Raw genomic sequence first — 23,418 nt, 5'->3', positions numbered from 1 at the left:
CTCTATGCCAGGGGTCTCCAACCTTGGCAACTTTTCCTCAGCTGGCTGAGGAATTCTGGGAGTTGAAGTCCACAAGTCTTAAAAGTTGTCGAGGTTGGAGACCCCTGCTCTATGCGCTATCTTTTATTCTATATTTTTTATATTCTGCAACAAGGGTGGGCAGGTCTGGCAACTTTACGACCTGTGGACTCCAAACTCCTAGGAATTTTGGGAGCAGTCCACAGGTCTGAAAGTTGCCATGGTTGCCCACATCCCTGTGGCCTGCGCTTTTCCTCTTACTCAGGCTTACCCAGTGAGCCTTGTGGTTTTGGTTTGATTGTCATTCCCAGGAGCCCTATTAGCGTTAGCAGTTGTCCTTTTGTTTTGTCCGCTTGTTTTGTTTTGTTATCCTGAACTAGTGCCATTGCTTGGCCTGCTACGTGGAGTTGTGGTAATTAACAATAGTGTTAGGGTTACATACCGCCCCACAGTGCTTCACAGCACTCTCTAGGCAGTTTACAATCTAGCAGCACTATTTGCATTTTTGCCCCCAACAATGTGGGTCAATCCTCATTTTACTGACGTCGGAAAGATGGAAGGCTGAGTCAACCTTGAGCCCCACCAGGATCGAATTCCAGGCTGTGGGCAGGGTTAGCCTGCAATTCTGCTTTCTAACCACTGCGCCACCAGGGCTCCTTGCCCTTTTGGGCATCTTGCAGTTCTGTGAATGGCACTAGTGCAGGGGTCACCAACCTTTCAGACCTCAGGGACCATTAAATTCATAATTTTAAATCCTGCAGACCACTAATATGATCTGCCTAATGACCTGGGTGGGCGTGGCAAGGCACTCAATGTGACTGGGTGGGCGTGGCCAACTCAGTGTCACTCACATTGATGGGCACCTTGCCAGGCTCTACTCACTATGCCTCACCTGTCCACCCGCTGGGGCTCCTTAGGGCCCCAACAGGAAGCAGTTGCTGGAGCTAAGCACCACCATGAGAAAGAGTTGGTAAAACAGCTCAGTTCAAATTGGATCTGACTGAGAAGGAGGCTCAGCAGAAGCACCTCACTGAGGACTACGAAAATAGGCTTTCCAAGCAGAGGGAAGACCTCCGGGAGTGCAAGGCCAGGTATCGGCGCCTGGAGGCTCAGTGGGTTGAGATGGTCAGCCAGTTCCAGGCCATGAGGCAGTCCCACTGGAATGAGACCCTCCGGCTCTTTGCCACCAGCGACACTTTTCTCCAGCCTTCGCCCAAAGCCCTGAATCAGGAGGCTGAAGCAGACCCCAAGTCAGAATTTCTGCCCCCCTCTGACCCACACAAAAAGACACCAAAGGGGGAGACTCTGCAGCCACACAAACGTTCACTGCATGTATCTGTCCCAGGGGCCATAGTTTGAGGACCCCTGATTTAGTGCAAGATAAAAAATGCAAATAATTTTTCTGGGGACGACCAAAATTTTCTCACGGACAACCAGTGGTCCACGGACAACCAGTTGGTGACCGCTGCACTAGTGGTCTGTTGTTGCTGGGGTTCTGCTAGTTCTTCTTCAGGCCTTTGATCGCCCACCTTCTGGTCTATCGGACCTTGGCATCCATTCATGACTTCAGTTTTTCTCTCGTAATCCCACTGCGCTTGAGTCTCTTTGGCTGGCAGTCCTGTTCCTTTTCCTAACTGACAGCAGTTCACAACTCCTTGAAACCTTTCTTTCCCCTATTTCATGATGGCCGTGGGCTCTGAATTAGGAAAGTTCAATCAGAAATCTTTTTTTTTTAAAAAAAGTATATCCTAGGGATCACACGTTTTTGAATAGATTTTCATTTGGCCTGTTACGTTGGGCTTAATTGTGGCAATGAGGACGTTGTACCAGCTTCCGATTCCAGAAATCTATTAATAAAAGATGCATGTCTTCTGCTGTTTTCTGTTATAATAATGTGAGATTTCAAAGTATTTTTTTTCTACTTTTACACACAAAACAATCATTATCTTTAACTGCTGCTTTCGCTTCAGGTATGGCGATCACCAGCTTTTTAGTGCCTCAGAATCCTCTTCATACTTTTAACATTTTCTTTATCTTCAATAACTTCTAATAGGTAACTGGGATTATAAGAGCCAACAGAAATGGGACCACTGAAAACTAAAGAGGATTTATCAGTATTTTTGGATGTTAAATATCTTTTAAAAAAAACTTTTGAGGAAAAAAAATGTTTCCAAATCAATTCAAGGATTGATTCAACCTAAAGGCAACACATGCATTTGGAGGATATCTGAATCATGTTCTCAAAGGAGACCCAACAGCTCTTGAGTATTATTATTGAGTATTATTATTATTATTTTATTCATCCAGATAATATCGGTTTTCGAAGTCACAACTTCAAAAGAAGTTTCACAACTTCCATTTGGTCTTTCACTCTGCCGTTCTAAATGAGTCAAAATCCTTCTATCTGTTAGGAGAGATTTCAAGTAGGTGTGTTTTAACTGTGTGTCAACCCAGCTACCACAAAGTGATAGCTTACTTTTTGTGTTCTACTATCAAGAGCAAGGTGTTACTGCCTTGCCCTCATAGTAAACCTTACACAAAAAGCTGATAAAGTGAATATTAATTTTTGCAATTCCTGTGTCTTTCACAGGGAGCTAAATTTCTTTGACATACAAAATTCCCCTTTTATTTAAACTTTTTAAACGGTTTAAGCATTGAACACTTATATATAGGAACATCTTCAAATTGTTGCCACATTTTTTCCCACTCTGTCTACAGCTGCTACCTTAAGGAATTTCTTAACTTCTTCATTTTCAGTGGCTTCATACAGCATCTCAAAGTCCTGAAACAAATACAAAAGACAGAAAAGTTAACTGAGTTAAGAAGCCAGAAGGGCACGGGAATGAAAGTCACATTCAGCTGGACATCACTTTTCTTCAGAATGCTGTTACTGCTGAGCTTGAATCTGATTATCCTGGATTCAAATAGCCATTCTATTCCTAAAATTACTGGATTATGCCAATCACTCATCATGCCATACACATCACATTAAACCATGATTTGTTAACAAAGAGATTCACAGAACATGCTAAACCGAATGAAACCATACTATAGGTTACCATGGTCTGAGAATTCGTTATCAACCTTTATTTGCTAATTTGGATTGTTGGAAGGAGAAAGCAGAAAAGAAAGCTCTGTGGTGGGACAAACTTTTTCTTTTGTTGCAAGATGGTAAAAAATATGTGATTTCCGCTACGTACAAGCAAGAATATTTTCCAATCAAAACCAAACCAACTGACCTTCTCTAGGGACAACTTAACCCTTCTGCAAATCTGATTGGTTCATCAGCCCTAAAAAACGGGAACGTTGTTTGGTTCTTTTGTGCACTTTGGATGACTAAATAACAGCTCATGGATGTGATGTAATTCACACACTGTATATTCCCTATCCTTCCTCCCCTCCACCCTTTTCCATTTTTCCATTTGGAATTAATAGCATAGTCAACATTAACCTGCACTGGGGGTGATTGCAATGTTTGAAGAAGAAACAAGCTGCAGATGGTACCAATGAAGGAAAAAAACAAAAACAAGAATGGGAGGAAGTGAATAAATTCCACAATTGTTTTTTTCTTTTTCTTTTTTTGCAGGGGGGGAGGGGAAAGAGAAGGTTAACGAGACATATTATTCATGCACAAAATACATTTTGAATAAGCGTGCTTTTATTCACCTTCAGCTGGTGCTGTCCAACTTGTTTTCCAGCCATTATAACCGAATCCATAATTTGGTGGCCTCCCCCAGTCTGATTTTTCTTACCCCGCAATACTCATCTCCGTTAAAGATCTGAGGCGGGACTGCATCAGCCTTGCCAACTTTATCCCTCATCTCTTGCAGCAAACTTTCACTGAGCGAGACGTCCACCAGCTGGTACTTCATGCGGTTTCCATCCAGAATTCGAAGAACCTCAGACTGCCTCTGCTTCACCTAGATATGATACCGACAGTTTTGATGAAGAGGGAGGGTAGAGATTTTGGGGTGTCACAGATCTGACAGCATCTCTTAACACTTCAAATCCAGGTGTTACCATGGGGCTGCCCTAGTCCTCTGCTTAGGACAATTCCGGGTTTTAGTTACAAGTGATGGAACCTAACTTTATATCAAAGAGGGCTGGGAAGTGGCTCACCAGACTAATGCAGCCTGTTATTAACACACAGCTGTCTGCAATTACAATTACTGCAGGCTCGAGTCCCACTAGGCCCAGGGTTGACTCAGCCTTCCATCCTTTATAAGGTAGGTAAAATGAAGACCCAGATTGTTGGGGGGGCAATAAGTTGACTTTGTATATAAATATACAAATAGGATGAGACTATTGCCTTACACAATGTAAGCCGCCCTGAGTCTTTGGAGAAGGGCGGGATATAAATTCAAATTTTTTAAAAAAAGTTCAAAAGTGGGTGACTTTAGTTGGGGCTAAAGATGCAGCTTCTTCAAGGTTCGTGCACAACTTTTGAGAATAGCCCTTCAACATAGCTTCCCTCCTTTCACCCAAGTTCTCCAGCCCTATTTTAGTAATTTTGCATTTCCCTCCTTCCTGCCCTCTGCCAAGGTAAAGTCACTGTTTATATCACAATGGATTCTTTTTCAAAGTCAAAGTTTGGTAATAGGGTAGAGAACAAGGGTGCATCCATTAAAAAAGCCACATATAGGGTACAATCCCCTGCGTATTTCCTTAAGTAAATTTGAACTTACAAATTTCTTACAGATCATTATGCTACAGGGGGGAAAAAGAATCCAGACAACTAACTAGTATTTTTTAAACTTGTGCAGAAATGTGTTTTTTTTTAAAGTCTGGCCATCCCTGTATACTATTTCTGACAACTGCAGATTTTGATGTCTTAGTTTTGGCACAGCTTTCTTGTAGTACTATTTTTACTGATTTTTCTGAAATTAGTTTATTTTGAGCCATAGTTTGTATGTTTCTATTTTTAAGAGTGGCAGTTTTTGAATGTTAAAAAACATGTGCTTTGAATGGAATGCCTGTATTAGGAATTATTTTTGCTTCTAGCAGATGGAAGAGGCTGGTGTAAAATTATAGAATATATTTATTTATATTAGAAACATGACAGCACAACTTGCACTTCTTTAAATCGGTGAACTGCCTAGAGTCCTTAAGAACTGAGGTGGCAGATGAAATGCATCAGATATATAGATGCTCTGGCACTCTTGAATTGTCAATCCAGGTACCAATAGAAGATAATATTTGTAGCTAAGGCTTGAACACTGTGGAATTCTTGGTGATCTCCCAATTTGGTTGTTTCCTTGTAGACATTTCAATACCCAACTAGGTAACAGCATCAGTGCTAGAAGGAGTGGGGTTTGCTGTCTTATATACCAGGGGTCTCCAACCTTGGGCCCTTTAAGACTTGTGGACTTCAACTCCCAGCTTTGCTGGCTGAGGGACTCTGGGAGTTGAAGTCCACAAGTCTTAAAGGGACCAAGGTTGGAGATCCCGTTATATACAGTCTCTTCTAGCACTGGTCCTGGCTGCCCCATTTCAGTGGGTTTGCTCAGGAGAAGGTTTCCAATGAGTATTATTATATTATTTCATTGGAAGAGTGTATTTGTAGCTCTGAGTTGAACTGTGGGGGTCTTGGTGCTTTCTGAGCTTGGTTGGTTTCTTGGAGACATTTCCCTACCTGACTAGGTAATATGATCAGTGCTAGGAAGGAATGGAGTTTGCTCTCTGTCAATCAAGAATGGGGTCCAGGCATGGCAAGCCATCATGGATGACGTGGAGCTGCCTGGTCCCCAATCTCAGCAGCTCCAAAACATCCCAGAGGGAAGGAACTGGGGCCCCTTTTCTCCAGGCACCCCTGCAGACCCAAGTTTGTGCGTTTCACAGCCCTTACTCAACACTGATCTCATTGCAAGCCTTTGATTGCTCTTTCGAATTCAAAATAGCCTGTCTGGGGGATCCACTTCCCTGACTCCCACCCCCTACTCAGGATATCCCCATCCCTATCAGAGGATGCCCTGGATCAGCCTTTCCCATTCTGGTGGCCAGAGGTGATGGGAGTTGGGGGAGGGTGTCTCTGGAGGGGGTCCAAGGATTGTACTTCAACACTCAATGAAAAGCGCTGGGTTGGCTGAGAGAGATGGAAATTGGGATCCCAGGCTTTGGAAGGGTATTTTGGGCTTGTATTTCCAAGGCACGCAAAGTTATGGGAGCTGTGATCCAAGAGCCACTGGAATGCTACTGGGGCTTGTATTCCAGAGACGCACAAAAGAGGCTAAGGTGGCTGGGAGTTATGGGAGCTGTGATCCCATTTGGAACGATACTGGAGTTTGTAGTTCCAAGACACACAACGGATGCTAGGGTGGTTGGGAATGATGGGAGCTGTGATCCAAGATCCTCCGGAATGCTAGTGGGGCTTGTATTCCAGATACACAAAAACTGCTAAGGTGCCTGGAAGTTATGGGAACTGTGATCCAAGCCTTTGGAAGGATACTGGAGTCTGTAGTTCCAAGGTACACAACGGATGCTAGGGTGGCTGGGAGTGATGGGAGCTGTGATCCCAGAGTCTGGAGAACAGATGGCGGTTATAACACACAGAGAGCGATGGGAGTTGGGATCCCAGAGTCTCGGGGGAGGCATGGGGGTTGTAGTTCTGAGACACCCCCCCCCCCAGACGGCGCTGGGTGGGCTGGGAATAATGGGAGCTGTGATCCCACGAGCAACAGGCGGGGCCTGCAGTTCCAAGGCAGGCGAAGGGCGCTGAGGATGATTGGAATTGTGGTCCCCACGTCTCTGGAGGGGGAGGGGACCTTCAATCCCAACCACAAGGAAGGCGCTGTGGATGATGAGTCCTGTAGTCTCCGCACTCCCGGAAGGCGACTTGTTGCAGAAGAGCTCGGGGCGGTTCGCCCTCCCAAGCAGATCGGCTTGGAAGGGGATCTCGGGCGCGGCCGCCCCACCCAAGGCTGCCCCTCACCTCCCTGGAGCCCGTCACGCTGGTGTAATACACCCGAAGGGCGGCCATGCTCGCCAGGCACCCGGCGTTGCTATGGGAACACAACCGCCAGCGAGGCTCCGGCGTTCAGAATGGCCACTCGCGCTGCCACTCAAAGAATAGCCCTCCTCCTTTCCCCGGTCTCGCCTTTCCCTGGTTATTGCTCTTCGGCGCCTCTTGCGGGCCGGCGGGGAACTGCGGCGACCAGTTCTTGGAAAGACCATCAGACGGAAATAAGAGTCCCTCCCCCCTCTCTTGTAGACCTTTAAGATGGGTTGGTGTTGTGATGCTTGCGCATCCCGGCTGGCAAGAAGGGAATGATAGGAGCTGGAGACCCGCACCGAGACTGGCTTGGAGTTCCGGGGAATGCAGGAGGGTGTAGAAGATCTGGGATTCAGGGAGAGGAGGGTAGGAGGCCAGACGTGTCTTTGTGATGAATAGAATAGAAAAAGAATAACGATAGAATAGAATAGAATAGAATAGAATAGAATAGAATAGAATAGAATAGAATAGAATAGAATAGAGTAGAGTAGGGTAGGGTAGGGTAGGGTAGGATAGAGTAGGGTAGGGTAGAGTAGAATAGAATAGGCTAGGCTAGGCTAGGCTAGGCTAGGCTAGAATAGAGTAGAGTAGAATAGGGTAGGGTTACTAGGGTAGGGTAGAGTAGGGTAGGGTAGAATAGGTTAGGGTAGGATAGAGTAGAATAGGGTAGGGCAGGGCAGGGTTAGAATAGAGTAGGGTAGGGTAGGGTAGAGTAGAATAGAATAGAATAGAATTGAATTGAATTGAATTACAAATAGAGAATAGAATAGAATACTTCATTGTCACTTTGAATGTATACTAATAAGCATACATTAAAATGAAATTATGTTGCATACAGCTCTCAAAGGGTCTCCACCTCTAATATAAACATAAAAATGACAAGATAAATAAATAAATAAATACAAAATTATGCATGTACCCACATATATTATATGACACGGAGAAACAACACAGTCTAGTTCGGATGTATGCATGCACATGGCAAGATACACAAATCTTGCGAGTTTACCAGACAGATGGCATAGGAACAAAGCTGTTACAGAATCTGAAAGTCCTGCTATAGATACTTCAAAACCTCCCCTTAAGAGGGGAGCAACAGAAACAGACTGTGAAGTGGGTGTGTGGGGTCTCTAACAATCCTTTGAGCTCTAAGCACATAGCGCAGGGGTGTCCAAACTTGGTCCCTTTAAGACTTTTGGACTTCAACTCCCAGAGTTCCTCAGCCAGCTTTGCTGGCTGAGGGACTCTGGGAGTTGAAGTCCAAAAGTCTTAAAGGGACCAAGTTTGGACACCCCTGACATAGCGCTTATAAGCAGCAACCTGAATGACAGGAAGCGAGCTTCCTATAATCTTCTCAGCTGTCCTTATCACTCTCTGTATGGTCTTTCTATCTTTTGTCATCTTGATCGCGCCTTCCGTCTCTGTCAGATCTCGAGACTTAGTTCTAAATCTTTTTTTCTACCATCACTATTATCACTACTCTAGAGTTCATACGACAATGGTACTACAACTAAGGAGAAATTTCCTGACAGTTAGAATAATTAGTTGTGGGTGCTCCAATACTGGAGGCTTTTAAGAAGAGACTGGACAGCCATTTGGCTGGAATGCTATAGGGTCTCCTGCTTGAGCAGGGGGTTGGACTAGAAGATCTCCAGGGTCCCTTCCCACTCTGTTATTCTGTTATTCTTATTTAGCCATTCCATTCTGTTTCCTATTAAATCTATCGTGAGAATAATTCAGGTGACATCTAGAATGGGCCAAGGTAAAGATCTTTAAGGAATGTGGAAATTCATCCTGAGGGTCTATATATTTTCCTTCTCCACCCTCCTCCGCGCCTTATAATAGCTCCAAGATTCAGCCTGCTCTTTAAGTCCTGTAGAAAGGACAATAACAGTTTACATTTTCGTTTTCCTAATTAAGTCATTCTTCCTCTTTCCACTACAAACTGTACAAGTCACAAGAGAACAACACTTATCTGCCTCCTTACACAATATAGATTTTAAAAGTCAGATCCTTTTTTGGATTTACTATCTCAGGAGGGGTAACCACAAAGGTTTCCGCACCCTCCCTCCTCTCACTGGAAGTGACTTCTTGTTAAATGTGTGAACATTGCAGAATCCCAGAGATTCAAGCATGGCTTGTGGAGAGTAGCACATCTGGGCAATCTCTGAAAAAACGTTCAGAAAAGAGCCATCCTTGTCTGTATTTTGTGGCTGTTTGATCCCACACAGCATGTAACCAGCAAAAGGTATGTTCATTGCACACACTGGAAGGTTGACATTTTATGTAATTTTAAAATATGTTAAGGCTACAATCCAGAGCATTTGTTGTAAGCCTCTCAGAATTGCTCGCTAGTGAGATGGGCGGCATATACATTTAAGAAGTAAATACAAAGAAGCAAAGAAAAAATGCAATTGGGAATATGTTTTACTGAAGGGGACACCTTGAGATGGCCCCAAACTATGACAATTTGAGATCCAATTGCTTTATTGTAGCTCATGGTAGGATTTGCAAGTATCACTGACATTTTGGAATGAATGTTTTAAAAACTTTTTTTAAAAAAAAATAATTATCTGCAATGTAATATCTACAGACAGTATCACATGGATGCAAAAAAGGGTTGGTGACAAATTAAAATCTAAGCTTATCTGCAAATCATACTCCTACTAAGCCATTCATATTCCTACTGTCTTACCTTGTTGGATTATATTATTTGAATATTGTACAGAATCTACCTCTGCAGCATGTCTCCTTTAGTTTTGTTGTTGTTAGTTGCGAAGTCGTGTCTGACCCATCGTGACCCCATGGACAATGTTCCTCCAGGCCTTCCTGTCCTCTACCATCCTCTGGAGTCCATTTAAGCTCACGCCGACTGCTTCAGTGACTCCATCCAGCCACCTCGTTCTCTGTCGTCCCCTTCTTCTTTTGCCCTCCATCATTCCCAGCATTAGGCTCTTCTCCAGTGAGTCCTTCCTTCTCATTAGGTGGCCAAAGTATTTGAGTTTCATCTTCAAGAGCTGGCCTTCTAAAGAGCAGTCAGGGTTGATCTCCTCTAGGACTGCCCGGTTTGATTGCCTTGCAGTCCAAGGGGCTCGCAGGAGTCTTTTCCTACAGTTTACCTGTCCTTTTATCTGGAGATATGCCACATTAAACCTTTTGCTATCAGACAATACTGTAGAATTCCCTGCAATATTTTAGTGATGACCTATAATGTATGGCTTTATTGCTTGGACCATAGGTAAATTCAGGAGAGATTATACAGAATCTGCCCAACCTAGACAGTGTAATAGAAGATATTCAGTACTCACCTTGAAATAAAACAGGGGGAAATTTTCACACAAATACTCTTCTCCTTCTGGACTACACTGTTCTTCTCGCCAAGTTTAGTACACCATCCTGATGATGTTTCAGAAGCTGACAAAAATAATCCTCTTCAAGAGACCCTTCCAACTTGTTTTTATGACAGCTACACCTTTATTTATAGATTCTAATAGAATCAGAATAGAGCTGGAAGGGACCTTGGAGGTCTTCTAATCCACCCCCCTGCTCAAACAGGAGATCCTATACCATTTCTATAATTCTATAATTGCTACCAACCTGCCTTCCATTGAGGACCTGTATACTGCACGAATCAAGAAGAGGGCCATGAAAATATTTACAGATCTCTCACATCCAGGACATAAATTGTTTCAACTCCTACCCTCAAAACGACACTATAGAGCACTGCACACCAGAACAACTAGACACAAGAACAGTTTTTTTCCGAAGGCCATCACTCTGCTAAACAAATAATTCCCCCAACACTGTTAAATTATTGACTAAATCTGCACTACTATTAATCTTCTCATCGTTCCCATCACCAATCTCTTTCCACTTATGACTGTATGAATGTAACTTTGTTGCTGGCAATCCTTATAGAATAGAATAGAATAGAATAGAATTTTTATTGGCCAAGTGTGATTGGACACACAAGGAATTTGTCTTGGTGCATATGCTCTCAGTGTACATGATTTATATTGATATATTGATCATCATTTGTGTTGTAAATGTTGTACCTTGATGAAGGTATCTTCTTTTATGTACACTGAGAGCATATGCACCAAGACAAATTCCTTGTGTGTCCAATCACACTTGGCCAATAAAAAATTCTATTCTATTCTATTCTATTCTATTCTATTCTATTCTATTCTATTCTATTCTATTCTATTCTATTTCAGACAGGTGGCTATCCAATCTCTTTTTAAAAACCTTCAGTGATGAAGCACCTACAACTTATGGAGGCAAGCTGTTTCAATGGTTATTTGTCCTCACTGTTAGGAAGTTTCTCCTTAATTCCAGGTTGCTTCTCTCCTTGATTAGTTTCCATCCATTGTTTCTTGTCTTGCCTTCTTGTGCTTTGGAGAATAATTTGACCCCCTCTTCTTTGTGGTAGCCCCTCAAATACTGGAATATTGCTACCATGTCTTCCTTAGTCCTTCTTTTCTCTTGACTAGCCAAACCCAAATCCTGCAACCGTTCTTCATATGTTTTAGTCTCCAGGCCTTTAATCATCTTAGTTGCTCTTCTTTGCATTTCCCCCCCCCCAATAGTTTAAAAAACATATTTATTAATGTTATAGATCTTTTTATACATTTATTAAATCTTTTTAAATTTTATTTTAAGCCACCTAGAATCGGAAGAATAGGCTGTGTATAAAATCGGGCCGAGAAAAATAATTCATCGTGGTTTGTTTAACTTGCAGGACTTTACACAACTTGTCTGATTTCAGAACCAGGGCACCAAGTTGAGAAGCTTTTAACCAGGGTTGAGAAACTCTTAGATTCACCACTGTTATGGAGGTGGAACATGGTTTGGGTGAGCCTCATATACTCAATCACAATTTCCTGTTAATCTTTTTCTTTTTGAGAAATGAGAATCGCAATAAACTAGTTGTGAGAGTTAATAATAATAATAATAAGTTGTTAAATGTCTTTGCTGCCCCTCATAGCAGTTCTGGATTGAATGGACACATTTGGCCTGTTTTCATGAGTCCCCTGAAGAAAATTATTAAGGCAGAGAAGAAACTGTCGGGTCCTTGCTGGCCTCTGAATTTGATTGTTTTTCTTACAGATTTTTCATTACCAAACTAGGTAACATCATCAGTGCCGAAGGGAGTTGGATTTGCTTTCTTTTTATATACAAATGGCTTGTCCTGTCAGTGTAAGTGGGAGTATTTTTGGTAGTTCCTTGATTAGGCTGTTGTTTACTGTTCGTTTGTCTGAGTTAGTAGTCACTTGGTTGGGATATTGTTTACTTCTTGTTTGTTGGCCTAGTATTACTCTTGGTGTTAATCTGTCCTTATCGGGGTGTTGATTGTTGGTGGGAAAGTGTTTTGGTCTTTTTGTTTCCTATTTTGTTTTCTGACAGTGCAAACCACTAATATATAAAAAGAAAGCCACTCCCCACTTCCTTCTACCATTGATGATATTACCTAGTTTGGTAATGAAACGTCGGCAAGAAAGCAACCAAGCGGAGGCAGCACAAGGATCCCAGAGTTCAACCTTGAGTTTCAATTTTTCTCTTCTATAGAAGAAACTATAATTTGCCTGACTTATATGTTTTGCTGATAAAAGAAATTGATGTACCAACTTTCGAATTCCTTTAAAAAGAAGAGGAAGACAGATTTATATGTGCAATAGGAACGCAGCTAAGGAAAATGAATCAGAGGCTAAAACAGCATATACATTGCATCAAACATTACTTCCTTAATCAGCTTTTCTTGAACAAGCTGCAGTCAGATGGGTGTCTATGTGGTAGATTAATATGTAAAATACAATCTACAAATCATAACATGGATTCACAGAATTCATTGAGATAAAGGAAAGCAAACATCTTTGTAAGAGTCTTCACTCATCTAGCTATGCCAATCGTGATCTAATTTGTGAGCAAATCCTTCATGCTTAGGGTAAACTGTGTTGTGTGAATCCAACCATCGTGATCTGCAAACCATAGTTCATGGCTTAGAATGTATGATCTCAGCCAATGATGAATTAGGATTCGGTATCCACAGACCGATACTTTTTCATTTGCTTGCTTAGCTACAAATCATTTTCAATGTTTGTGGAGCCACTGAGTAGCTCTCTAAGTGTTTCTTCCGGATAACTTAGAACACCTTGGTTCTCTAATGTTCCTTCTTACCTTCCTGGTGTTTTGTAATGGCTTGCCAAATTAACGGGATTATAGAATATGTTTTGCTTAGCATAAGGGCAGGGCAGAAAAGGAAGAGCAAAAATTTAATCCCTGTAAGAGACGCTTTCCAGACGTTTTAGATTATAAATACCAGAATTGCTACATATTGACCATGCTGTTGTGCGAATTCTGGAATTCAATAAACCAGAAAGATCTCGGTTTAAAGAAAGATGAGGATATTTTGCTGTTATCTTAACCGAGGTACACTGAATTAAACAACTGAATGTGTTTTCTCTTTCCTTTTCGAAATAACTTCTCTGTCTATTTGTTCTTTTTAAAGGCATTTGCTCTGCGTAGCCTTTTTGAAGGTTTGACTTCTGAGCCACCATGCTGGCAGAAAGCTTCATAACTGTCTTTGCCTATAAAGGCGAGCCTTTTGACTCCCGTGAAGGCCGGTTGCTGAAATCTGTTGGACAAGAATCTTGGCAAAGCCAGTTTGCAAATATGGATGAAAATGAACAGCTCTTTACGGAATCCAGTCAGGCAGCAGCTGAGAAGATGGCGGGGATTCATGGCGGAAACGTGGATCCGAAAGGTCATCAGCAGATCCCTGGACAAGATGCGCCAAGGAACAAAACCCACAAAATACCCCTGTCCGTCCCTCAGCGCATACCAGTTCAAGAGCAGTACTGTGGGAAACAGCTGGATTTGTACAGATCTTGGACATGCCAAAGTCTTTATCAGGATTACCCTGATTTGCATATCGGAGGAGATCATATCGCTGACCATACCCATGATTCCGGTTGCATCGTGGACCAGACTTACAACAAATTATCTGGCCCCGTGTTCTTGTCCACGGATCTCCCCTTAGATACTCCCTTCCCATTACAGAAACCCAGGGTGCTAAAGTTGGGTCACGGAGACGACGTTGGGGAGAACAGCCTGGCTTACCGTAAGGAGCCCCTCTCTAACTCGTTGCTTAACAAACACATGGAAAAGGAAATCCAGGAACTCTATAAACAGTTTTGGGAAGAGAAGTTGACTCACTGCAATTCCATCACCCACTGCCTGATGTCGAACGGCCTGATGAGTAACACCGGTGAGGCCCACCACCCACTCCCTCATGGACACCAGCAAACGCTGTTGCACTCTCTGGCTCGTCTGGGCTTGCACAACACCAGCGGCGGAAACAGCAGTGAATTTAGCACGCCGAATTTGCAAATCTCCGCCCCGCTTTGCAAGAGAAAATGTCTGTGATGCAACGTGCGCCGGTGAGGGAAAGCAATAGATTCTTTAAAAAACAAACAACACAAATGGGACAGTCTTTGGTTAACAGCAGTAGCACCTAGACCAGGGGTCGGCAACCTTAAACCCTCAAAGGGCCACAAAAGTCCTAACCAGAAGTCCCCATTCAATTCTGGAGCCGACCGGAAGTCTGGCTTCCCCACCATAGAGTCTCCTCCTAGTGTGGTGTCCTTTTTCCTCTACCTGTCCTAACCAAAAGCCCTATCAATTGTGGAGCCGACTGGAAAACCCTGCCCTTGCCATAGAGTCTCCTTCTGGCACGCCATGCTTCCCCCCCTCCCTAACTGGAAGCTCCTCTCAAAATTGTGGCGCCGACTAGCGACAGGGAGCCACAGCAGAGAGATGAAGGAGCCACATGCGGCTCCAGAGTCGCAGGTTGCTGACCCCTGACCTAGACTTATATACTGCTTTACAGCCCTCTCTAAGCAGTTTAGAGAGGGCTGTAAAGTCATCATATTGCCCCAACAATTTGGGTCCTCATTTTACCGATCTCGGAAGGATGGAAAGCTGAGTCAACCTTAATACTAGAATGGACAAGCTTTGATGGGCAAGATTTACAGTTAAAGTTTCTGGAAGGTGACAAGTACAGCAGTCGGCAAGGTGACAATCTATATACAATGGAACCCTGTCATGTATATTAAAAAATCTGAGAACTTGAAAGAAACCTAGGCATTACTAAGCCTATTTTAAGGTTTATGCTGCATTTGTGTATCAGTTATTTTTAGCTATTTACAAAACAACAGATCAACAGAATGACAAAGTTGGAAGGGACCTTGGAGGTCTTCTAGTCCAACCCCCTGCTCAAGCAGGAAACCCTGTACCTTTTCAGACAAATGGCTGTCCAATCTCTTCTTAAAAACCTCCAGTGTTGGAGCACTCACAATTTCTGGAGGCAAGCCATTCCACTAATTAATTTTTCTCACTGTCAGGAAATTTCTCCTTAGTTCTAGTAGCATTATAGTAGGAATTCTAGAATAGTGGTAATAGTGATGGTAGAAAAGTAGACTTAGGAACTATTTTTGACCTTGACTTGATTCTAAAATCTACAGTGTTGTAGGCAGTGGTGGGATTCAAATAATTTAACAACCGGTTCTCTGCCCTAATTATTTTTTCCAACAACCAGTTTGCCAAACTTCTCAGAAAGTTAACAATTGAATCGGTTCTCCTGAAGTGGTGCAAACTGGCTGAATCCCACCACTGGGATTCCCACCAGAGGACATTTGCAATAAAAGACTTACTCACTTGGGAGAGTTGTAAGGGTTGGACTACAGACATATCTGCTTCCATCCTCTTGTTTTGTTTTGGCATTTCAAAAACATTGTCCTGTAAAGTTCATATATTTCTCCAGAAATATATGGAAAAATAATCAGGAATACATTCTGGAGAAAGTGAAATGCATTTGGAGAAAGTTGTGAAGGATTCTAGTGGAAATCGTAGAATTCTTCACGGCAAGATATTTATGAAACCATAACATGCCCTTAAAACTTGTGACATTAATTTTCCGGTTAAAAAAGATAGGGGAACAGAAACAAAGTGGATTTCTGCTTTCTGACATGTCAGTTTCTAACCACTTAAGATAATTCATTGCTGATCCATTTTTTTTTTCTGAAATGGAAATATGACTCAGGACTTTATACAGTTATAATGGAAACTTCTTAGACACTAACGAAGCAGTGTTAGTGTAGACTCTTTAATGAATTGATCCATACTAACTGGCGAAAAATGTCTCTGTTCATCTAATGGTGGAGTCTCCTGAATGATATCCAGAAGCACAAAACTATCCTTAAAACTGGCCTTTCTTGGTGCCCCTGGAGATTATTTTTCCCACCTGGCATTTTTTATTTTATGAAGCAATTATTTGAAGTTTTTTTAAAAAAATGGGCAACAGGTCTTCTGATTATTGTAGTAAAACTAGGCAGCTGCAGCCTGGTATTTTAACCTGAAAGTATGTCTAGAGAAGGTCAGAAATGAAGGTTAATTGCGAACATCCTTGGGAGGGGATGACCTGAGGATGATAAGTAAGATTCTGAGGAAATTGCTTTGTAACTGATGTCTCCCTAGCAGCCATTTTGGAAACGAGCAAATCTTGTCTTACAAACCTTATTAGAGACCCGTGTTCCAAATTTCCCAAATACTCTTCTAGCCTCAAAAGCTTGGATTTCTTTGCTTGAATGGGTTTTATTCATTTCTGGAAGTTTTTTTTTTTTTAAAAATGTTAAAATAATGAAATACAAAATGAAGTCTATAATAAAAAGTGACAATCTAATGGAGAAAAGAACAACAACATTGTCATCCTAAATGAACTACTGTAGATGTAACAAAAAACAACCGTTAGAATGGAATAGACTCTTTATTCGTTTAGTCATTTGGCCAACTCAAAAAAATAAAACAAATTACAAATATATAAATAGATACAAAGCAAACAAAGGAATGTGCTCATAGTCACCCCTACAGTAAACCCCAATCTGATCTAAATCAATTTAGATTTTAGAATAGGTTTTATTCTGTTCAATTAAAAAACAAACCTTGTGATAAGCATAAATATGTACCGGTATATGAAAATAAGTCCATTGTTGAGCTTATCATTAAGATTGGATCAGTGGTGGGATTCAAGTAATTTAACAACTGGTTCTCTGCCCTAATGATTCCTTCCAACAAACACTTTGCCAAATTGCTCAGACAGTTAACAACTGGTTCTCCCGAAGTGGTGCGAACTGGCTGAATCCCACCACTGCTTTGGATCTTATAGTTATATAGGTGTCATTTTGTCATTTTTAAAGCACAAAAGCTTTTCAGAAATAATAACACATAGTGTGGATCCATCCTTTAAAATCAAGAGAGCAATTTTTTTCCTGATGTGCATGTGTGTGGATGGATAGATACTGTAGAGATAGATAGATAGATAGATAGATAGATAGATAGATAGATAGATAGATAGATGGATGGTTGTGTGGACGGATGGACGGACGGACAGAGAGACAGAGTTCTCCTCTTTGATGGACTTCAAGTTCAACCAAATGAAAGGGGTTCCTAAGATAACTTCCATATTTTAGGAATTAGGACAATGAAATTCTTGAACATTTCTTCTTATAACAAATAATATGTGCATTAACATGTATATTGACTGAAAATGAAACCAAAGTTGTAACAGAAGGAGACTGAATCCTTCTTAAAGAACCTTCAAAGATCTCACATCACCACCTCCATCTCAGCAGCTGTGGTTAGTGGTCAATTTCACAATGAAACAAAGTACCATTAACAAGGGAGTGAAATAAGTTATAGGAGAGCAAATAAACACTAAGGGCCAATGGAGGAGAATATTGTAGCTTGGTTGTTTTCTTGCAGACGTTTCATTACCCAAGCTAAGTAACATCATCAGGGCTGGAGCACCAGCACTGATGATGTTATCCTTCCCTCCCTCTCTTTCTCTCTCTCTTCCTCCCTCCCATCCTCTCTCTTTCTCCGTCCCTCCCTCCCTCCCTCTCTTTCTCTCTCTCTCCCTCCCTCCCTTTCTTTCCTTCTGTCCCTCCCTCTCTCTTCTCTCTCTCCTCCTCCCTCCTCTCTCTCTCTCCCTCCCTCCCATCCTCTCTCTCTCTCTGTCCTCCCTCTCTCTCTTTCTCTCTCTCCCCCTCTCTCTTTCTCTCTGTCCCTCCCTCTCTCTTTCTCTCTCTCCCTCCCTCCCTTTCTTTCCTTCTGTCCCTCCCTCCCTCTCTCTTTCTCTCTCTCTCTCTCCCTCCCTCCCTCTCTCTCTCATAATTTATACATAGCAAAGAACAGCTTTTTCTTCCCTGTGATTTTCTATGGAGCATCTGAGCCTCTCTTACATTCATGACACGTTATTCATTTTCTTTCACACTATAAATTCAAAGTGGCTTGCAAAAAAAAGAAAGAAAGAAAGAAAGAAAAACCACCCTTAACCAAACACAATGAATAAACAATGCGGATTATTCAGAACAGATGTTTCATTCGTTTCAAGCGGTTCTAACGCATGTATTTCTCCGCAGGGGGTGTGTGTTTACCCAATAATAAATGCAGTGTGTGATAGTTTGGTGGTGTGGTTTAAGGCACCAGGCTAGAAACCAGGAGACTCCGAGTTCTAGTTCTGCCTTAGGCATGAAACCAATGCCTGGAATGCACTACCTGACTCTGTGGTTTCTTCCCCAAACCCCCATAACTTTAACCTTAGACTGTCTACTCTCGACCTGACCCCATTCCTTCGAGGTCTTTAAGGGGCGTGCATAAGTGCCCCAACGTGCCTGCCGCACCCTGTCCTAATGTCCCCATTTATCCATATCCATTTCCTGTATTCATAATCATGTTTATACTTATATCTGTTATCTTATACATGCTTGATAAAATAAAATAGACAAAATAAAAATAAAATAAACATTTTGCCAGTGCTAAAAAAGCAGCTATCTGACTCTGAGACCCATTACTAAAACAGGCTCTGAAGGCAACTGGTCTTGTGTAAATAAAAAGAGAATACCATATTTTTGGTATCAACATTTCCATTATTGTCTTGGTCGTCTTTTAGCCCTTCTGAATGTGATGAGCACCTCAGATGGGGGAGCAGATTTGTCTCTAGAGAGAGAGACACACACAACACTGTTCTGTCCTCCTTCGCCTCCAGCCGAGTGATGGCTTAATTAGCCAGCACTATCAGCTCTGGCAGCAGAATAGCCAGCATTTGCCAAGAGCCTTCGTTATCTTCCACGACGCTGGTGAGTCACCCTGGAACAAACTTCAGCTCTTAGTCAATCAGTGGATTTGCCTGTTACAAAGAGACACAGCAGCTCTCGCTGTCTTTTATATCCTGTGAGGTGTGGCTCCATGACTCAGCACTTCCTGGGCCTGCCCCACCCCTGCTTCTGTTGTTCCCTCCTCTCCTGCCTATGAAACCTAGGGTCCAACCAAGCCTGATTGCCGTCAGCTGGGTCTGAAGGCGTGCCCTGGGGGGGGGAAGAGTCAGGGGACGGAGGCCTCGTTATCTCTTCCACCTGGCCTGCCTCTGGCTCCTGGAGCTGAGCCAGGGAAGCCGGTGCTCCTGAGGTAAGTCCTGACGGCCCTTCCCCCTCACTTTCCAAGTCACTTTCTGGCAGGAGGCCCAGCTCCAAGTCACATTGTGACAGGAGGGCTGGCTCGGGGGGCGCAGACACAACACACACCTTTTTCTTCCCACTTCCCAAGGGCAAATCCCCTTTTGCTGACCGTGCATGGAGCGTCTCCAAATTTCCAGCCACGAGTTTGTGGAAAAATCACCGCCGTATTTTCTCATTATTTTGAAGGAGGCTGGAAATGCACCAAGAAATGGAGCGAGAACTCTAGAGAGGGATCTCCCAACTTTTTCAAAAGAGAAAAAAGAGCTTAATCTGCTCCAGGAAGATATAACTAAATACCCCACCCCTTATCCATGTGTGTGGGACGAACCCATTCATTTTGTGTTGGCGGCTTTTGTGTGTTCTTTCCCTCCCTCCCTCCCTCCCAATAGCTGCTGTTTGCAACAATGGAGTTCCACCCGGAGCTGAAAGAGATTCAGTTGAGAACAAGCTGAATAGATTTTCTTTATCCTTCCCTGCTGGCCTGAAATCCTTTCTCCGTTCCCTCACGACTGGGGGCTAGGTGGGTTCAGAGGCTAATCTGCTTTTCCAAACAAATTTGCCACACTCCTCTGTTATTTTGATCCTTGGGTACCGTTGTGAAGAGCTTGTTAGTGTTGCACGGATGGCTGCGAACATGAGAGGGCAGCACAGAAATGCACAGGAATCCCCATTTTTTGTTTGTTTTTGTAGAATCCGAGGGCCTTGGAGGTCTTCTAGTCCAGGGGTCTCCAACCTTGGCAACTTTTAAGACCTGTGGACTTCAACTCCCAGAATTCCCTAGCCAATCCACAAGTCTTAAAGTTGCCAAGGTTGGACACTCTGACATAGAATAGAATAGAATAGAATAGAATAGAATAGAATAGAATAGAATAGAATGGAATAGAATAGAATGGAATGGAATGGAATGGAATGGAATGGAATGGAATGGAATGGAATGGAGCTGGAAGGAACCTTGGAGATCTTCTAGTCCAGCTCCCTGCTCAAGCAGGAGAACCTATACCATTTCAGACAAGTAGCTGTCCAATCTCTTCTTGAAAACCTCCAGTGATGGAGCACCCACGACTTCTGGAGGCAAGCTGTTCCACTGGTTAATTGTCCTCACTGTTAGGAAGTTTCTCCTTAATTCCAGGTTGCTTCTCTCCTTGATTAGTTTCCATCCATTGTTTCTTGTCTTGCCTTCTGGTGCTTTGGAGAATAATTTAATGCCCTCTTTTTTGTGGCAGCCCCTGAAATACTTGTATCATGTCACTCCTAATTCTTCTTTTCTTTAGACTAGCCAAGCCCAAATCCTGCAGCTGTGCTTCATATGGTTTAGTCTCCAGGCCTTTAATCATCTTAGTTCCTCTTCTCTGAACTTTTTCCAAAGTCTCAACATCTTTTTTGTATTACGATCAGTGGTGAAATCCAATTTTTTTTTACTACCGATTCTGTGAGCGTGGCTTGGTGGGGGTGGCAGGGGAAAGATACTGCAAAATCTCCATTCCCACCTCACTCCAGGGGAAGGATACTGCAAAATCCCCATTTCCTCCCCACTCCAGGGGAAGGATACTGCAAAATCTCCATTCCCACCCTACTCTGGGGCCAGCCAGAGGTGATACTTGCTGGTTCTCCGAACTACTCAAAATTTCCGCTACCGGTTCTCAAGAACCTGTCAGAACCTGCTGGATTTCACCTCTGATTATGATGACCAAAATTGGTTGCAGTATTGCAGGTGTGGTCTTACTAGGATTTTGTAATCTACTGATTTGACCATATAAGAAAAATAATTGTTTAGATAAATAACCCCCTTGGAAAATGGATAGTCATGTCACACGCAGCTACAAATTCATTCAGCAGTGCCAGGAAATGGATGTCAGGGTGGGTTTGTTGACCCCCGCCGGAGCCCGCTTTTTAAAACGGCTTCCCAGGAGCCAGCCAGATGGAAGCCAAGTGCTGATTTGCATACATAATCATATTTATGTTAAACAGACCAATTGAACACGCGCGTGTTGGTAAACAAGGCCGACAAACAGCAATCTGGTTAAAATTACATCGAGCAGTCTAGCATATTTGCATTTAGTGGAGGGTGTGTAAGATAACGAGGCAGCATTGGTTAGGATCTCACAAGGGATCTGTGGGATCAAGGGATCTGGTGACCAGTTGGGCTGGCTGGGGAAGATGGGAGTTTGGAATTTAAGGCACCTGGAAAGTGTCCATAGTTCAGTTATGGCACCAGCAAGTAAATGAAGGGAAAACCACGTTAAGAGAAAGAGAATGACAAGACTTCTCTTTCCTATTTTCCCCAAATCTAGTATGCATCACTAGTTTTGGGGTATAATCTTCATCACCCCCCCTTTTTTCAACTCCCCCCCCCGATTTCCTGTATTTGTGTATTTGAACTAGAAGTAGAAGATATGATGAAGTGTACTCAAAATATTTACTTTGATTTATTTATTATCGCACTTTATTATTTTTATAAATAACTCTGAACATACTTTTTACTCCTTCTCCATCCTGTTTTCTCCATAACAACAACCCTGTGAGGTGGGTTGGGCCAGTGGTGAAATCTGAACTGGTTTGCCAGCAGTTTGAAGGGGCCTCTGGTGGCTCAGCAGACTAAGTCTATCTGTTATTAACACAGCTGCTTGCGATTACTGCAAGTTCAAGTCCCACCAGGCCCAAGGTTGACTCAGCCTTCCATCCTTTATAAGGTAGGTAAAATGAGGACCCAGATTGTTGGGGGCAATAAAAGTTGACTTGGTATATAATATACAAATGGATGAGACTATTGCGTAACACAATGTAAGCCACCCTGAGTTTTCGGAGAAGGGCGGGATATAAATTCAAATTTTAAAAAAAATGCATGTGCGGTGCGTGCCAAATGCACGCTGCGCATGCACAGTACGCACCAAACAAGCACTTTGCATGGGAAAAGGAGGCTTGGGAAGGTAAGTAAAACAGCAAGGGGAGGGGGAAACAGCTGTGCCGCACGATTTAGATTCACTAGAAAGCAGGATTTCCTGCTTTCTAGTGTTTTTAAATCACGCGGCACAGCTGATCATTGGAAATATTGGTTCAGAGGAACCGGTAGATTTTTTTTTACTACCGGTTCGCCAAAACCGGTAGTTTTTATCACTACTGGTTCACCTGAACCGGTATGAATCGGTAGCATTTCACCACTGGGTTGGGCTGAGAGAAAGTGACTGGCCAAATGTCAGACAATCAGTTTCATGCCTAAGGTGGGACTAGAACTCACCATCTCCTGGTGATTGGCCAATCATGCCTAAGGTGGGACTAGAACTCATCATTCCCTGGTGATTGGCCCAGTTATGCCTAAGGAGGGACTAGAACTCACCATCCCCTGGTGATTGGCCAATCATGTCTAAGGCAGGACTAGAACTCACCATCTCCTGGTGATTGGCCAATCATGCCTAAGGTGGGACTAGAACTCACCATTCCCTGGTGATTGGCCAATCATGTCTAAGGCAGGACTAGAACTCACCATCTCCTGGTGATTGGTCAATCATGCCTAAGGTGGGACTAGAACTCACCATTCCCTGTTGATTGGCCCAATTATGCCTAAGGCAGGACTAGAACTCACCATCTCCTGGTGATTGGCCGAATCATGCCTAAAGGGAGACTAGAACTCATGGTCTCTTGGTTTCTAGCCTGATTCCTTAGCTGCTAGCTAGACCAAGATGGCTCTCATATGATACAGCCTATGTAATATAGAGCAGAGTAATTAAATCAGTGGCATTTGAAGAAACTAAAAATCGATCCTTAAAGCGTTAATATGGAACAAGCTCAATTCTTTATCCTACGATTAAATCTAGCTGGCACACCATCTATTGTTCCATCTTC

The 23,418-nt window shown here is 42.8% G+C and overlaps 2 protein-coding genes across 4 annotated transcripts; one reads left to right on the top strand and one right to left on the bottom strand.

The window, feature by feature from the left end:
- Positions 1-55: 55 nt before the first annotated feature.
- LOC131204963 (SH3 domain-binding glutamic acid-rich-like protein 3) lies at positions 56-7,318 on the bottom strand. Of its 2 annotated transcripts, none has more exons than XM_058196681.1 (3): positions 6,947-7,318; positions 3,685-3,938; positions 56-2,800 (listed from the first exon to the last, which is right to left on the bottom strand). In XM_058196681.1, the coding sequence occupies exons 1-2, from the start codon at positions 6,992-6,994 to the stop codon at positions 3,720-3,722; spliced, it is 267 nt and encodes an 88-aa protein (XP_058052664.1). In that variant the 5' UTR covers positions 6,995-7,318; the 3' UTR covers positions 56-2,800; positions 3,685-3,719. The 2 variants fall into 2 exon arrangements, with proteins under 2 accessions (XP_058052664.1, XP_058052663.1); XM_058196680.1 differs by having other exon boundaries at positions 3,771-3,938.
- A 1,293-nt stretch (positions 7,319-8,611) lies between these two features.
- LOC131204960 (TLR adapter interacting with SLC15A4 on the lysosome-like) lies at positions 8,612-16,681 on the top strand. Of its 2 annotated transcripts, XM_058196675.1 has the most exons (3): positions 8,612-9,254; positions 11,748-11,860; positions 13,515-16,681. In XM_058196675.1, exon 3 carries the CDS (start codon positions 13,562-13,564, stop codon positions 14,429-14,431), a length of 870 nt encoding a protein of 289 aa, XP_058052658.1. In that variant the 5' UTR covers positions 8,612-9,254; positions 11,748-11,860; positions 13,515-13,561; the 3' UTR covers positions 14,432-16,681. The 2 variants fall into 2 exon arrangements, with proteins under 2 accessions (XP_058052658.1, XP_058052657.1); XM_058196674.1 differs by lacking the exon at positions 11,748-11,860 and having other exon boundaries at positions 8,616-9,254.
- The last annotated feature ends 6,737 nt before the right edge of the window (positions 16,682-23,418 follow it).

The sequence above is a fragment of the Ahaetulla prasina genome, chromosome 11 (assembly GCF_028640845.1).
Source record: "Ahaetulla prasina isolate Xishuangbanna chromosome 11, ASM2864084v1, whole genome shotgun sequence".
Taxonomy (NCBI): Eukaryota; Metazoa; Chordata; class Lepidosauria; order Squamata; family Colubridae; genus Ahaetulla; species Ahaetulla prasina.
The sequence above is the reverse complement of the archived record's forward strand: the minus strand, read 5'-3'. Positions and strand labels throughout refer to the sequence as shown.

Excerpts from the sequence above, each read along its gene's own strand:
- LOC131204963 (XM_058196680.1), bottom strand. The coding sequence starts at position 6,994 with ATGGCCGCCCTTCGGGTGTATTACACCAGCGTGACGGGCTCCAGGGAG. Across the intron at positions 3,939-6,946 it reads GCGTGACGGGCTCCAGGGAG|GTGAAGCAGAGGCAGTCTGA; the intron begins GTGAGGGGCAGC and ends TATCATATCTAG. Across the intron at positions 2,801-3,770 it reads ACGGAGATGAGTATTGCGGG|GACTTTGAGATGCTGTATGA; the intron begins GTAAGAAAAATC and ends TATTTGTTTCAG.
- LOC131204960 (XM_058196675.1), top strand. The coding sequence starts at position 13,562 with ATGCTGGCAGAAAGCTTCATAACTGTCTTTGCCTATAAAGGCGAGCCT.